The sequence below is a fragment of the Rhinatrema bivittatum genome, chromosome 8 (genome assembly GCF_901001135.1).
Source record: "Rhinatrema bivittatum chromosome 8, aRhiBiv1.1, whole genome shotgun sequence".
In the NCBI taxonomy this organism is placed as follows: Eukaryota; Metazoa; Chordata; class Amphibia; order Gymnophiona; family Rhinatrematidae; genus Rhinatrema; species Rhinatrema bivittatum.
The window spans coordinates 247,497,181-247,514,241 of NC_042622.1; the positions used below are offsets into that span (position 1 = coordinate 247,497,181).

Genomic DNA, 17,061 nt, shown 5'->3' on the forward strand with positions numbered 1-17,061 from the left:
GGTAGCCCAAGCTACCAAGACGCAACAAGAAGCAATTTGCAAGCTCATTGTCACAGCCTCAAAGGCTTGCTTTAAGATAGCCTCAATCCTCAGCATCCTTCAGTTCCGCACCTCACTATCGGGAAGGTGGTATGTTTCATGACAACACACTGAGGATTCTACCCTAGGGAAACACAACTGCTCTCTGGCCTCCAAGGGATATAAACCGCCAAAATGCATCCCCTTTAACAGACGCCTCTGGCACACTCCATTCCAGATCAATTAACTCCTGGACTGCATCTAGAAAAATATGGGAAGAGTTTATTAAAAAGTGTATGTCTGCCATCAGACAAGGATCATGATTATCATGATTTAGCATTTCCTGTAAGTCAAAGAGCCTCAAAGTTTAACCATTTGGATACACAAAATCCAAACAGGCCGCAATCATTTCAGATCATGAAAATTCAATGGCTTCTGCAGGACAAAAATCTATCATTTCTCAGTTCAAAGACTTGAAAATACTCCCTGATCAGAGTCCCAAATGATTACAACACCTCCAAGAGGATCTGCATATATCCTGCATTTGTTAAAAAAAAAAAAAGGTCCCATTTAGTCTAGAGGAATTGGACTTAACCGAAGAGGATATACTGGGGAGGTTTGAAATAAATTCAGCCAAAAAAAAAAAGCAAAGAATGTACCAATTCATAAAACTACTAGATCTTCAAATGCAGACTTGGCATACACCTTTCTCAGGCCAGCCCATAATTAAGAATATGGAGGCAAAATACAGGGTACAGTAATGCTCAGAGAATTTTAAGGCCAACTACTTCATGATTCCCTAGTGGTAGAATCGGCTTTGAAAAAAAAAAATCAAAGAAAACAAAAACCATTCCACAATTCCAAAGGAACCTTGATTTATAGATACAATGGGCAGGAAGGCAATTTCAAGCGGCAATGCTGCAATCCAGAATTGCAGCACATCAGCTGCAAATGGTACAGTATTCTTATAATGCACATCAAAAAGTTAAGGAGTTTGTTGAAGGGTAGGATTATCCAGGAGAAGACAGCAATTCTTGCTCACATGTATGAAGTGGAAGAATGTGCAAAGCATCTCACCAGGTCAGTGTATCACTTTCTTCTTGCACAGAAGCAGTCTCAATAGCAATGAGAAGACTGGCCCGGTAATAGACTTCAGGCTTGAGGAAAAATATAACTAAAAACATAGCTCTTGTTCCTTGTTTAGGAGACAGCCTTTTCAGTCAAAAGGCTACTGATATTGTCTGATACCACAGCCTGGAGAGTCTGCATCGCCCTGCAATGACTTTATAGTATCTACCAACCATCACAAAGAAGGTTTCAGAAATGTTATTACAAGAAACCATTCAGCTACTACCTGAGACACAGATACAATCCATATCAGTACTACAGGCAAAGGCCTTATAGCTTCAGTTATAGCTCCAACAACCTCTGCAACAACTAAGACCATGGAGTAGGGGACATGGACAACAAAGACAATCCAACCAGCCTTAACTCAAAACACAAAGCTTTTGATAAATTACTTCCACATCTTCCACTGGGGAAGGGGCAGAAAGCACAGTTGCTTACCTGTACCAGGTGGTCTCCTAGGACAGCAGGATGTTAGTCCTCACAGATGGGTGACATCAGATGGAGCCTGGCATGGAAAACTTTTGTCAAAGTTTCTAGAAGCTTTGACTGGCACACTAAGCATGCCCAGCATGTCACTATCCGAGTGTCCACGCAAGATCCCCCTTCAGTCTCGTAACATAGAAAAATACGAGCAAAAAAACAACAAAAACTAAGGAGAAACCAACTCTGCGGGGTGACGGGTGGGTTTCCTGAGAACTAACCTCCTGCTGTCTAGGAGAAAACCTGTTACATGTAAGCAATTGGCTTTCTCCTAGGACAAGCAAGAGGATAGTCCTCACAGATAGGTGAATACCAAGCTCCAGGCTGGTCCCGGCAACAACTAAGACCAACAGGTACCGAACAAGGTGCCAACGGGCACGACAACAACTGCGGTACTGTTGGGCGATAGGGAAACAGCTTGATTTCAACTTCCAGGGGGCTTCTGGTAGGAAGCATTGGGTTTAGATCTGGAAGAGATTGGGCAGGACAGATTGGCCAAATCTACCGCCTTGTCAACCATCCTTGTCCAAGCAGTAATGGGTGGCGAATGTGTGCAGGGAGCTCCACATTGCAGCCCTGCAGATTTGATGAGGACCACTGACACCGCCATAGCCCTCACAGAGTGAGCCTTAAGTCGGCCGTCTAGATGAAGTCCGAACTGTGCATAGCTGAATGAGATGTAGTCTGCTAGCCAGTTGGATAAGGTCTGTTTGCCTGCAACCCCCATTCTGTTCTTGTCAAAAAATATGAACAACTGGGTGGCCTGATGAGCATTCTAAGTAGAAGGCCAGAGCTGTTTTGCAATCCAAGTATGCAAGAGCCTGTTCCCCTTGGTGGGAATGGCGCTTCGAAAATATGGTGGTCAACACAATGGACTGATTGATTTTCACTTCACATCAGTCATGACCTTTAGCAGGAACTTGGAATGCGTACGCAGAACCACATGTTCATGAAAGAATTTTATGTAGGGTGGGTACGTAACCAAGGCCTGAAGCTCGCTTACCCTACAAGCAGAAGTAACCGCCACCAGGAAAAAGATTTCCCAGATGAAGAATTTCAGCTCACAGGAGCACATAGGCTCAAAAGGAGGACACATAAGCCGCGTCAACACAATGTTGAGATCCCATGACACAACAGGGGGGCTTTAGCTGAAGCAGACCCCGCATAACGCGACCCACTATGGGCTGAACCGAGATGGGAGTGCCAGCAACCTCACTATGGTAAGCACTGACCGCAGTCAAATGGACCCTGAGGTGGTTTTGAGCCCAATCTCGGAAAGGTGCCACAGGTAGTCCAGAAATCTCAGCACTGGGCAAGTGAATGGATTCTAAGTCCTGTTCCCCACAACAGGCCAAGAACTTCTCACACTTCAACTTATAAGACTTCCTGGTGGAAGGCTTCCTGGAGGCCACCAGCACCTGGGACACATTATCAGACAGGTTCAGGGCTGAAGGACATCTAAGCTGTCAAGGCCAACGCCCAGAGGTTTGGATGGCACAGCGTGCCCCGGTCCTGAGTTATCAGGTCGAGCACAGTCCCCAGGCTGATGGGAGTCCTTATTGACAAATCTTGGAGGAGAGGGAACCAGACTTGCCTGGACCAGTATGGCACCATTAGAATCATTGTCCCCTGGTCCCATTGAAGCTTCAAGAGAGTCCTCATGAGAAGCGGAATAGAAGGATACGCGTAGAGGAGACCTGTGCCCCAATGGAGGGCAAAGGTGTCTGAGGCTGGGTGTCCATCCATCCTGAAAAGGAAGCAGAAGTTGCTCACTTTACAATTGTAGGGGGAGGCGGAGAGATGCACATCCGGAGTTCCCCACAAGTGAAAAATCTGGGCTGCTACTGCCAGATTTAAGAACCATTTGTGCAGCTAGAAAGAGCGGCTCAGGTAGTCTGCCAATACGATGAATACCCCAGCCAGGTAACGTTGCTCGTAGGGACATACTCCACAACAGAACCCAAGCCCAGATCTGCACCGCCTCCCTGCTTGTTGATATACCACATTGCTACTTGTCTGTCTGAATCAGGACTGTTTTGTGGAAAAGACAATCCTGAAATGCCCAAACAGCATAGTGGATCGTCTGAAGTTCCAGGAAGTTTATCTGGTACCGAGCTTCCTGAGTTGTCCAGTTCCTTTTTGTGTGGAGTCCATACACATGTACCCACCAGCTGTGGGGGGAGGCATCGGAGGTAAGGACTACTTGAGGTAGCGCAGGTTGGAAAGGAACCCCTTGTTCCAGATTGGAGAGATTCTCCCACCAGGAAAGGGAAATCTTCAGAGGCTGCATGAATGGAGGCATGAATTCCGAGGTCCTGGGATGCCTGCTGTCACTGCATTGTGTCCTGCGCATGCAGAGGCAGACCAAGGGGGTGACATGGACAGAAGCTGCCATGTGGCCAGGCAATCTAAGAAGTAGACGAGCAGTTACCTGCTGACTGCCGCTCTCCAAGATTGCTAGCGAGAGCCTGATCGTGGGGCAAAAATGCCCTCGCCTGAGTCGTGTCCAGCCTGACTCCTATGTAGTCCAGCTGGGGAGACAGGCAAAGGTTGAACTTTGGGTAGTTGATAACAAATCCCAGAAAGTGCAGCACCTGCATGGGAAGGGTCAAAGCGCTCAATGCTCCTTCACAGGAATTGCTTTTGACCAACCAGTCATCTAGGCAGGGGATCACATGTACTACACCCCCCCCCGGATATCTGAGGTGCACTGCAACCACTGCCAGGCACTTGGTGAAAACTTGAGGAGCTGAAGAGAAGCCAAACGGCAGTACTCTGTAGCAGTAGTGAGCCTGACCCACCGCAAAGCGGAGGTACTTCCTGTGCCTCGGGATGATGGCAATGTGAGCATAGGCGTCTGAGATCAAGGGAATAGAGTGAGTCTCCTCTCCTGAGAAGTGGTATCAGGGTGCCCAGAGAGACCATCTTGAACTTTTCCCTGTGGACGAATTTGTTCAAGGCTCTGAGATCGAGAATGAGGCGTAGGACCCCAGTTCTCTTTGGTATCAGGAAGTACCTCAAATAAAACCCCTGCCCTTGCTGACAACAGGGAATGGGTTCTACTGTTCCCGCTAGAACAGCAGAGAGTTCCGTTAGAAGTATATTCTGCAGGATGGACAAACCCCACGATGGACATGGGGGAAAGTCTGTCGGGACTTCTCTGAAGTTCAGTCGATACCCCTGGCGAATGATGGCAAGGACCCACCAGTCCGATGTGATGAGCGGCCATCGGTGGGCGAAGCCAAGAGGCCTGCCCCCCACCAAGGGATCATGTGCCAGAGGTACAAAGCACTGACTCATGCTCCCTCACCTCCAGAGATAAGGTGGTAGAGAACGAAGGTGATGTTGATGCCAGGGAGTGAAAGCCAGGGAAGGTGATAATACAAGAGAGGGGGAAGAGATGGTAGGAGAGGGAAGGTGATGATGCCAGGGGGATGGGGGATAGATAAGGGAAGAAGATAATCTTGCCTCTCCCCTGGAATTATGTTGCTGGGGAAGAGAGAAGGGAGGTGGTGATGATACCAAGGAGTAGGGTGAGAAGGAAGAGAAAAAGTAATGATGGGGAAGTGGGTGATGTGCCACAACGAAGTGTCCCAGGTCAGGTGTGCCATGAAACAAAAATAGGTTGAGAACATTCTTTCCTTCTCTAGATAATTGGTTGATCTCAAGTACATCTTACAAGGGAGTGAAAGAAAATACACTCTTAGTATCAAATGGCCTATAATCACTAGGATTTTTGATCAATTGGGAATAATCAAATATAGAACTCTCTCAGATGAGAGAATTTATAGGGGCGAAACTGAATATAAAGCTTCTAAGAAAGTCATGAAAACTGTCGAGAAAGTTTTGAAAAGTCAATCAGTGAGATTTTATGGAGATGTTAGGACACATGATTGCAGCGATCTTAGTACCCATGATGAAATTCCACATGAGGAAAGCTGAATGGCATCTCAAAATGTGCTGGAATCAACACAGCATAGCTATTAACCATGTATACATCTCCTCCGCAACCTCACTCAGGTTTCAGTGGGATTTCTATGTTACTTCAACTCGGTGGCATCTCTATGGCCCTGAGGTTACAGCTCCTGACAAACCCGGGCCTAACCAAACATATAAACCTGATTAAGAGCTGAATCTCCAGCTCCAGCATGGCTTTACCCAGGGCAAGTCTTGCCTCACAAATCTGCTTCACATTTTTGAAGGAGTTAATAAACATGTGGATAAAGGTGAACCAGTAGATATAGTATACTTGGATTTTCAGAAGGCGTTTGACAAAGTTCCTCATGAGAGGCTTCTAGGAAAAGTAAAAAGTCATGGGATAGGTGGCGATGTCCTTTCATGGATTGCAAACTGGCTAAAAGACAGGAAACCGAGAGTAGGATTAAATGGGCAATTTTCTCAGTGGAAGGGAGTGGACAGTGGAGTGCCTCAGGGATCTGTATTGGGACCCTTACTGTTCAATATATTTATAAATGATCTGGAAAGAAATACGACGAGTGAGATAATCAAATTTGCAGATGACACAAAATTGTTCAGAGTAGTTAAATCACAAGCAGATTGTGATAAATTGCAGGAAGACCTTGTGAGACTGGAAAATTGGGCATCCAAATGGCAGATGAAATTTAATGTGGATAAGTGCAAGGTGATGCATATAGGGAAAAATAACCCATGCTATAATTACACGATGTTGGGTTCCATATTAGGTGCTACAACCCAAGAAAGATCTAGGTGTCATAGTGGATAACACATTGAAATCGTCGGTTCAGTGTGCTGCGGCAGTCAAAAAAGCAAACAGAATGTTGGGAATTATTAGAAAAGGAATGATGAATAAAACGGAAAATGTCATAATGCCTCTGTATCGCTCCATGGTGAGACCGCACCTTGAATACTGTGTACAATTCTGGTCGCCGCATCTCAAAAAAAGATATAATTGCGATGGAGAAGGTACAGAGAAGGGCTACCAAAATGATAAGGGGAATGGAACAACTCCCCTATGAGGAAAGACTAAAGAGGTTAGGACTTTTCAGCTTGGAGAAGAGACGACTGAGGGGGGATATGATAGAGGTGTTTAAAATCATGAGAGGTCTAGAACGGGTAGATGTGAATCGGTTATTTACTCTTTCGGACAGTAGAAAGACTAGGGGACACTCCATGAAGTTAGCATGGGGCACATTTAAAACTAATTGGAGAAAGTTCTTTTTTACTCAACGCACAATTAAACTCTGGAATTTGTTGCCAGAGAATGTGGTTCATGCAGTTAGTATAGCTGTGTTTAAAAAAGGATTGGATAAGTTCTTGGAGGAGAAGTCCATTACCTGCTATTGAGTTCACTTAGAGAATAGCCACTGCCATTAGCAATGGTTACATGGAATAGACTTAGTTTTTGGGTACTTGCCAGGTTCTTATGGCCTGGATTGGCCACTGTTGGAAACAGGATGCTGGGCTTGATGGACCCTTGGTCTGACCCAGTATGGCATTTTATGTTATGTCCACTCATGCCCATTAAAAAAAGAAAAAAAAAAACACTTAAAAATGAATGTCCGGGAGATTATGCCTTTTGCTTACTATAATGTATGCAATGTTGAACAAAAATGTATCAATAAAAGTTAAATTTAAAAAAAACAACAAACAAACAAAAAAAAAACCCATGAACGTCTGTATCCCATATAAAATATTCTTGGCTGGCCAGACACCCAGCATCAACAATAAGATCCAAAACTTTCATACTTGCTCACTTAATACCAAAAGACAAATGGTCTGGTAGTATCTAAAAAGGACCACAGAGGCAGGCACAGAATGTTCCCATTTCCAGTCATCCATATCAGCATGTAACACCTGCTAGAGGAGTTCACACTACTCAAAAACAAAAAAATACAACACGGTTGGTCACCATAAAAATCAAGATAAATGGTCTAAACTAGGATATGCCGCATACTGAAAAAAAAAAAAAAAAGGAAAAAAAACGAACATATTCTTTCAAGCCACAGTAACAGCTCTCCCACGAATGGCCAAAAATAGGAAAAAGCCTTCTAAATAAGCAGACTTGTCAGCCATGATAAAGAAAGTAACGAGAAACAAAAAAGAAAAGCATAATTATAGTTTAAAAAAAAAAAAAAAAAGAGAGACATCTTTCCCTAGCTCTGTCCATACTGCTGGGATTGGGCAAAAGCAGAGTCTCAGGCTAGGTCGATGGCAGGGGTGGAAGGGAAATAGAACAAAAAAGTCACTTACAAGGGACAAGAGTAACAGACGTATGGGGGGAATAAAAAGTGAAAGCTTGCTGGGCAGATTGGATGGACCATTTGGTTTTCTTCTGCCGTCATTTATATGTTTCCCCCCGATCCAAATTCTAAAAAGTGATCAGCATTCTACCGCGAGGATCTTTTCACTGATCCCAAGTTCTCAAGCCATTAATGATATTCTTCATTGTGGCTCATTCTCTCTCATAGGGTTGGCAGGTACTGCTGCTGCTTTGCTGCATAAAAATCTCACACTTCCTCCACCGCATCAAAAAAGTGGGATTTATTATCTACCACAATCTTTAAGCATGCCAGGTAGAGCATAGCATATGAGATGCCTCTTTGCCTCAGAGTCTTTTTAATCTCTATGAAGCTCACATGCTTTTTCTGCAGCACCTGCAAGAAGTCAGAGGGGAAAAAAAAGGTGATGCTGTTTATAATACACTTCCCACAGCAGTTTTACTGTTTAGCATTCGTTCTGTCACCATAAATTATGAAACTTAATCACAGCTGGGGGCCTACCTCCCTCAGAAGGAGGTGGAGCCAGCATCTGATGCACCTGCTCTAATTTGATATTCCCCTTCGCTTCTAGGACAAGTGCCTCCGGCAGCCATTTTGAGACCATAGCATTTGTGCTCTCTTCCTGCTCAGTAAAGATGACAATTCTAAGGTTTTCCCATGAGCCCTGGTTCTCCCTATCACTTAGCTTGGCTTTCGTGATCATCAGCCTTCGTTCTAGAGTGTCCATTTTTTTCATGCCTCAAGGATATTCCAGGTCCTCCACGTGGCCAGCCATTTCTTCAACATGCACGTTTTCCCTCACCGATGATACCGAGGCGACCTTTTCAATCACCACCCCCAACTTGCTGTTTATGCTGGAGGTAAATTTCTCAGAAAAATATTCTAACATCCTTTGAAGAGTCTTTGTAGTATCCAGCATTGGCCACTCCTCGTCTGAAATGAAGGCCTGCCTCCTGGCTATTCTTTTCACTCTGTAGCTTTACTAACCTGCTGCAGTTCTGCAGCCTTTTCAACCCAGACAGCTGATAAAGATTTCTTTTTACCATTTTTACTCATTTTGAAGACTTTAATCTGCCAAAATGTAGATTTTGAACAGGATATTCTTCATGAATTGGGAGAGCCTCTCCTGCTTGTGCCCTCTCACTAGCAGTGCATCACATGACCTCCAATACCACACATACCACTCTCTCATATGGCATCTTTAATAGGATAGATGCAGAGCAGTCTTGGGTGTTCAGCAGGCCTTGCTGAGGCTGGCTTCAGTCTGACCTGTGACACTGTCCGGTACAGGACTGGATTTTCTAATCTTTCCTCCCTATGGACACGGAATAGGAAAAAGTCTCATTATGAACTGTGGGCTGCATTTTACACACCACTTCAACCAATTATATTTGAGGACTTCCCAATTCTAATGAAATAAAGTTTTTTTGTTTGTTTTTTTTTATTAATTTTATGCAAAACAGAGGCATTACTGGAGGTTAGGGTGCATTTGTGGGGTGAACTATGTAGAACTGACCTTGATCATGTATTCTATCCGACTGTGGGAATGCTTCTCAATAACAGACTCAATCCAGATCAGTGGTTTCACCTATTAAAGAATGTGTGATAGATTATAAAATCAAGCAAAACTTACATATTACTACACATTGTTTATGAGGGTTCTGTAGTCTAAACACAAGAGCAGTATTCTGTGATAAGATTTAGTATCATACAAGACACCCAAATTTTGACCTGGGACTCAAATCAGCTGGAATTGAGAGTACTGTGGAGACAGCACCCACACAGGAGCAGCAAATGCTTTTTTTTTTTGGAATCTAAAATGGGAATCAAACTCTAGAGGCGGCTCTTGCACTCTCTCAGTTGCAGCTGTTTTGCTGTGGCATATCTTTTTCTAGAGCAGGTGGAAAGAATCAAGAACAAAATCCAGAAGACCCATAGTTCCTCATCACATGAAAATCAAGCGTGCCATTCAGAACAAACAAGGAAGCGGCTGGCACTGGGCTAGGGCTGAAAACAAGGAGTGGTAGAGCCAAAAATCGATAAAATTTGTATAACAGGAAAATAAGTTCTAACAAGTTAAACAGGTCTTTTCTTTCCAGCAAATCAGAGAGAGAGGTGAGAAATAAGCACCATTTACTCATATGATGGCATAGTTCATTAAAAAGCAATACTGGGGAAAAATGGATTTAGTGTGTACAGCCCAAACTTACGTGGGTATTTAGGCGATATGACATGAGCTCAAACTCTCCATCAGGAGGGATGAAAGAAATTGTCCTGTCATTTTCAAAACGGGAGAGACGGACGCACTGGTGAAATTTCACATCCTCTAACTCCACAGACTTACTTTTTCCACCTGTTTAAAGAAACCCTTAGCATCAAATACACTTAAAAACAAACACAGTAACATAGTTAAGTCCATTGTGGTTCTTCCAGTGTGCCCAGTTGTCTCTGCCTACTATGGCATGAGATCCCTGATGTTTTTCACCAGCAACCTCACTATCTGTCCCAGGCATACCTGAGTTCCATCACTGTTTTGGTTCCTACTACCTTCCCATCAGGAAGAATTTTCTCAGAAACGTCTCCATTTCTAAATAACAAGCAAGACTTACTCAGGGTCCAGGATGAAGCTCATTAGGCTGTGACAAACAAGGAAACCATTTTTATTCTTTTGTCTGCTTAGGGTATAATTTCTTTATTGTGGGGGGACCGAAGAGTTCATTTATTCTAAAATACACACGGTCCAATTCTACCTAATTATTTAACAAAAGGAGTCAAGCTATTTTATGCAGTATAATATATTTATTGACAAGTAAGCCAACTAAGGTTAACTTTAGAGACAACTGTATAAGTGACTGCTCTTTAACCTGCTACAAACTAAATATCAAGAAAGATTATTACTTTTAAACGTTTTCCCCTTTTATCTTCCACCTGCACGTAACTGGGAAGCAATTATGTGATCTAAAAGGAGTGGGACTTCCTTTTCACAGTGAAGTTCACAAACATGCAACAATACAGAAACAATCACCTGGTGTCCAATTTCATTTTTGACAGAAGTAGGCATGGGTTGCTTTCAGTGGCAGAAATAGTGAAATTTAGTCTTACCTGCTAATTTCCTATAAGTCCTGCCAGACCAGTCCAGAAAAGATGGGAGTGATCATCCCAGTTCCAGAGTCAGAGCAGAAACCAGCAAAGTATTTGATTTATTTCATCATCCCCAGTTTCGACATCAGATTTTACACTTGACCCAAAGTCTTAAGAATTCTTTCCATTATGTGCCCGTCTCTTCTGTGGGTCTAAAGCGGCTACCCAGATACTCAAAAAATTGAATGGGCTCCAGATTGCTTTACGCAAAATTCACCACACAGCCCAGCTCCTGCAAGACCTGTGGTAGATGCACTAAAATGCCTTCCCAGTGCAAAGCCACTGCCACGACAAACATCACTTTCAAGGAGGTTCTTGGGGCCTTAGCCAAATTGAACAGCAATGACTAGAACTGAAGTAACCCCCAAAGAATCAAAGTGCAGGAACTGAATTGTCCCTCCTGATAGGAAGCATATTTTTGCATTCCATTAAATCTAGGACATAAAAAATAAAAACCTACACCCACAATTCATGCCATCCTCATGAACTTCAGAGTTTTCCATTCAGAACTGACACACCTGCAACACATTGTAGACATGCTTCAAGTCCAAGATGGGCCAGAAAGTACCTTCTTTCTTGAGATTCATACAATACAATCAAATACCTTTCCTGCCTCGCTCCAACTCTGGAACTGGGATCTTTTCTGGACTGGTCTTGAATAATACGGAATAATTCACTTAAGAATTATGTCCTTGGATTATTGCAAGCAGTTCTCAAATATGTTCTCAAACTGTAGAAGTGACTGCTCACAAAAGCCAAACTTTACAATTGTGTATTCAAGCATGCCTTCCAATACAAGCTTGAGCATTACAGCAGATGTCCCAGGAGCTTCTCCCCTCCTCCACATGCCATTTAGGTGTTTGCTTAGACAACAGCCAGAGGCCAGTTATACATAATTATTAACTCAATAGAGAGAAGGATAGCACCTGTGCAAAGGATAAACACAGGATAATGGTGAAAGTGAATACAGGAATGTTACAGTTTAGAGTCCTAGTGCCTAATATACTACTGAGAAAAAGTACTTCTACCTATCTATGGGCTACAGAAGGCTGGGACCAGAGCAACTTTATCTTCATATGTAAGACGGCCCAATCCCACTTTCTCCTATAAAACACCAGAAAGAAAAAAAGAAAAAAAAAAACCAGAAGAGATATGATTCTTCAGTTTCACTACTCAGATCGCACAAACCAGTCAGTTATGCTACTCTTTGCCAGAAAGGCACCTATCATTGCCACTCATACCAGAAACACAGCATTTTATTTTTAGAACTGAATAGTCTTAACAACAAATTCTAGGGTGTTATTAAAAGTTCCTGTTCAGTAAAAAGCTTCTTACCGGCACAGCCAGTGCAAGCGTGCTAGGTGCCCTAGGTGAATCTTATAGCCTTGCATTTCTCCCCTCTCCCCCCTACACAATTAAAAGTATGCATTTATAAGATTTTATATGAAGGAAACATATCACTTACAATATGTCCTCCTTTAAAAAGGAGATAGAGCAGCTTTTAAACTAGAACAAAGGGGAAAGACAACAGTCGCTCAGCAGCGCATGGTTCGGAGAGAGGTATCTTCACAGGATACTAATGATGCATTAGAATTAGGGCATCCCAACAGTGAGGTTCCATTAATAAGAAAAGTAGTCCAAGTGCCTGTAACTAAAAACTCACCTGAGCTAAAAAATTCTAGCTTATCCCTATCAATTAAAAAGCAGAATGAAAATACAAACAAAAAACAAACTTTGAAATGTTTGTATGCTAATGCCAGAAATCTAAGAAGTAAGATGGGAGAATTAGAATGTATAGCAGTAAATGATGACAGACTTAATTGGCATCTCAGAGACATGGTGGAAAGAGGATAACCAATGGGACAGTGCTATACCGGGGTACAAATTATATCACAATGACAGAGAGGAGCACCCGGGAGAAGGTGTGGCGCTTTATGTCCGGGATGGCATAGAGTCCAACAGGATAAACATCCTGCATGAGACTCAATACAAAATTGAATCTTTATGGTTAGAAATCCCTTGTGTGTCGGGGAAGTCTATAGTGATAGGGGTATACTACCAACCACCTGGTCAAGATGGTGAGATGGACAGTGAAATGCTAAGAGAAATTAGGGAAGCTAACCAAATTGGTAGTGCAGTAATAATGGGAGATTTCAATTACCCCAATATTGACTGGGTAAATGTATCGGGACACGCCAGAGAGATAATATTCCTGGATGGAATAAATGATAGCTTTATGGAGCAATTGGTTCAGGAACCAATGAGAGAGGGAGCAATTTTAGATCTAATTCTCAGTGGAGCACAGGACTTGGTGAGAGGGGTAACGATGGTGGGGCCGCTTGCAATGGTGATCATAATATGATCAAATTTGATTTAATGACTGGAAGAGGAACAGTGTGCAAATCCAAGGCTCTCATGCTAAACTTTCAAAAGGGAAACTTTGATAAAATGAGAAAAATTGTTAGAAAAAAACTGAAAGGAGCAGCTACAAAAGTAAAAAAATGTCCAAGAGGCGAGGTCATTGTTAAAAAAATACCATTCTAGAAGCACAGTCCAGATGAATTCCATACATTAAGAAAGGTGGAAAGAAGGCAAAACGATTAACGGCATGGTTAAAAGGGGAGGTGAAAGAAGCTATTTTAGCCAAAAGATCTTCATTCAAAAATTGGAAGAAAGATCCAACAGTGTAGCAGGAAGTGATCCTGTAGAAAGGGTCTGGCTCTCCAGGTGATGTATTGTCCTCTCGCACTGAGGACAAATCTCCCAGGGCTACTGCCCAGGAGGGAAGGGTTAAGCCGGCCATCATAGTTGGTGATTCAATTATTAGAAATGTAGATAGCAGGGTGGCTGGTGGACGTGAGGACCGCCTGGTAAACTTGCCAGCCTGGTGCGAAGGTGGCAGACCTCAGGCGTCACCTAGATAGGATTATAGACAGTGCTGGGGAGGAGCCGGCTGTCGTGGTACATATGGGCACCAACGACATAGGAAAATGTGGGAGAGAGGTTCTGGAAGCCAAATTTAGGATTTTAGGTAGGAAGCTGAAATCCAGAACCTCCAGGGTGGCTCTCTGAAATGCTTCCTGTTCCACGTGCAGGTCCCCAGAGGCAGGCAGAGCTCCAGAGTTTCAATGCGTGGATGAGATGATGGTGCAGGGAAGAGGGATTCAGCTTTGAAAGGAACTGGGGAAACTTTTGGGGAAAGGGGAGACTTTTCCGAAAGGACGGGCTCCACCTTAACCAGAGTGGAACCAAGCTGCTGGCACTAACTTTCAAAAAGGAGATAGAGCAGCTTTTAAACTAGAACAAGAGGGAAAGCAGTCACTCACCAGTGCATGGTTCGGAGAAATGTATCCTTGAAGGATACTAATGAAACAGGAGAGTTAGGGCATCCCAACAGAGAGGTTCCATCAAAAGCAAACATAATTCATATGCCTATATGTAAAAAATCACCAAAGCTAATGATTTCCGAATTATCCCAAACAACTGAAAAGCAGGTTGTTAAAACAAGCAAAAACCCCACTTTGAAATGTCTGTATGCCAATGCCAGAAGTCTAAGAAGTAAGATGGGAGAGTTAGAGTGTATAGCAGCAAATGATGAGATTGACATAATTGGCATCACAGAGACTTGGTGGAAGGAGGATAACTAATGGGACAGTGCTATATCAGGGTACAAATTGTATCGCAATGATAGGGAGGATCAACTTGGTGGGGGGTGTGGCACTATGTCCGGGAGGGTATAGAGTCTAACAAGATAAAGATCATACAAGAGACTAAATGCTCAGTAGAATCTATATGGGTAGAAATCCCATGTGTGTTGGGTAAGAGTATAGTGATAGGAGTATACTACCGTCCACCTGGACAAAATGGTCAGACAGATGATGAAATGCTAAGAGAAATCAGGGAAGCAAACCAATTTGGCAGTGCAATAATAATGGGAGATTTCAATTACCCCAATATTGACTGGGTAAATATAACATCAGGACTTGCTAGAGACAAAGTTCCTGGATGTAATAAATGATTGCTTCATGGAGCAATTGGTTCAGGAACCAACAAGAGGGAGCTATTTTAGATTTAATTCTTAGTGGAACGCAAGATTTGGTGAAAGAAGTAATGGTGGTGGGCCACTTGGCAACAGTGATCATAACATGATCAAATTTAAACTAATAACTGGAAGGGGGACAATAAGTAAATCTGCAGCTCTAACACTAAATTTTAAAAAGGGAAACTTTGATAAAATGAGGAAAATAGTTAGAAAAAAACTGAAAGGTGCAGCTGCAAAGGTTAAAAGTGTTCAACAGGCTTGGACATTGTTTAAAAATACAATCCTAGAGTCGCAGTCCATATATATTCCGCGCATTAAGAAAGGTGGAAGGAAGGCAAAACAATTACAGTCATAGTTAAAAGGTGAGGTGAAAGAGGCTATTTTAGCCAAAAAAAACATCCTTCAAAAATTGGAAGAAGGATCCATCTGAAGAAAATAGGATAAAACATAAGCATTGTCGAGGTAAGTGTGAAACATTGATAAGACAGGCGAAGAGAGAATTTGAAATGATGTTTTCCATAGAGGCAAAAACTCATAATAAAAACTTTAAATATATCCAAAGCAAAAAACCTGTGAGGGAGTCGGTTGGACCATTAGATGACAGAGGGGTTAAAGGGGCTCTTAGGGAAGATAAGGCCATTGCAGAAAGACTAAATGAATTCTTTGCCTCCGTGTTTACTAATGAGGATGTTGGGGAGATACCAGTTCCAGAGATGGTTTTCAGGGGTGATGACTCAGACGAACTGAAGGAAATCACTGTGAACCTCGAAGATGTAGTAGGCCAGATTGACAAACTAAAGAGTAGCAAATCACCTGGACCGGATGGTATGCAACCTAGGGTACTGAAGGAACTCAAATATGAAATTTCTGATCTATTAGTTAAAATTTGTAACTTTTCATTAAAATCATCCATTGTACCTGAAGACTGGAGGGTGGCCAATGTAACCCCAATATTTAAAAAAGGCTCCATGGGCGATCCGGGTAACTATAGACCAGTGAGCCTGACTTCAGTGCCGGGAAAAATAGTGGAAACTATTCTCAAGATCAAAATCGTAGAGCATATAGAAGGACATGATTTAATGTGACACAGTCAACATGGATTTACCCAAGGGAAGTCTTGCCTAACAAATCTGCTTCATTTTTTTGAAGGGGTTAATAAACATGTGGATAAAGGTGAACCGGTAGATGTAGTGTATTTGGATTTTCAGAAAGCATTTGACAAAGTCCCTCATGAGAGGCTTCTACGAAAACTAAAAAGTCATGGGATAGGAGGTGGTGTCCTTTCGTGGATTACAAACTGGTTAAAAGACAGGAAACAGAAAATAGGATTAAATGGTCAATTTTCTCAGTGGAAAAGGGTAAACCATGGAGTGCCTCAGGGATCTGTACTTGGACTGGTGTTTATTTTATATATATATATATATATATATATGATCTGGAAAGGAATACGACGAGTGAGGTTATCAAATTTGCAGATGATACAAAATTATTCAGAGTAGTTAAATCACAAGCAGACTGTGATACATTACAGGAGGACCTTGCAAGACTGGAAGATTGGGCATCCAAATGGCAGCTGAAATTTAATGTGGACAAGTGCAAGGTGTTGCATATATAGGGGAAAAATAACTCTTGCTGTAGTTACACAATGTTAGGTTCCATATTAGGAGCTACAACCCAGGAAAAAGATCTAGGCATCAGTGGATAATACTTTAAAATCGTCGGCTCAATGTGCTGCAGCAGTCAAAAAAGCAAATAGAATGGTAGGAATTATTAGGAAAGGAATGGTTAATAGAACGGAAAATGTCATAATGCCTCTGTATCGCTCCATGGTGAGACCGCACCTTGAATACTGTGTACAATTCTGGTCACTGCATCTCAAAAAAGATATAGCTGCGATGGAGAAGGCGCAGAGAAGGGCAACCAAAATGATAAAGGGGATGGAACAGCTCCCCTATGAGGAAAGGCTAAAGAGGTTAGGGCTGTTCAGCTTGG

The 17,061-nt window shown here is 42.7% G+C and overlaps 1 protein-coding gene across 1 annotated transcript in view; it reads right to left on the bottom strand.

The window, feature by feature from the left end:
- The window catches only part of LOC115098133 (AP-1 complex subunit mu-1-like), a 237,217-nt gene that overhangs the window by 120,143 nt on the left and 100,013 nt on the right, over positions 1-17,061 (bottom strand). Inside the window, 2 exon segments of the mRNA XM_029614489.1 lie at positions 9,403-9,474; positions 10,097-10,239. Of these exon segments, the coding sequence (XP_029470349.1) occupies positions 9,403-9,474; positions 10,097-10,239 (215 nt within the window).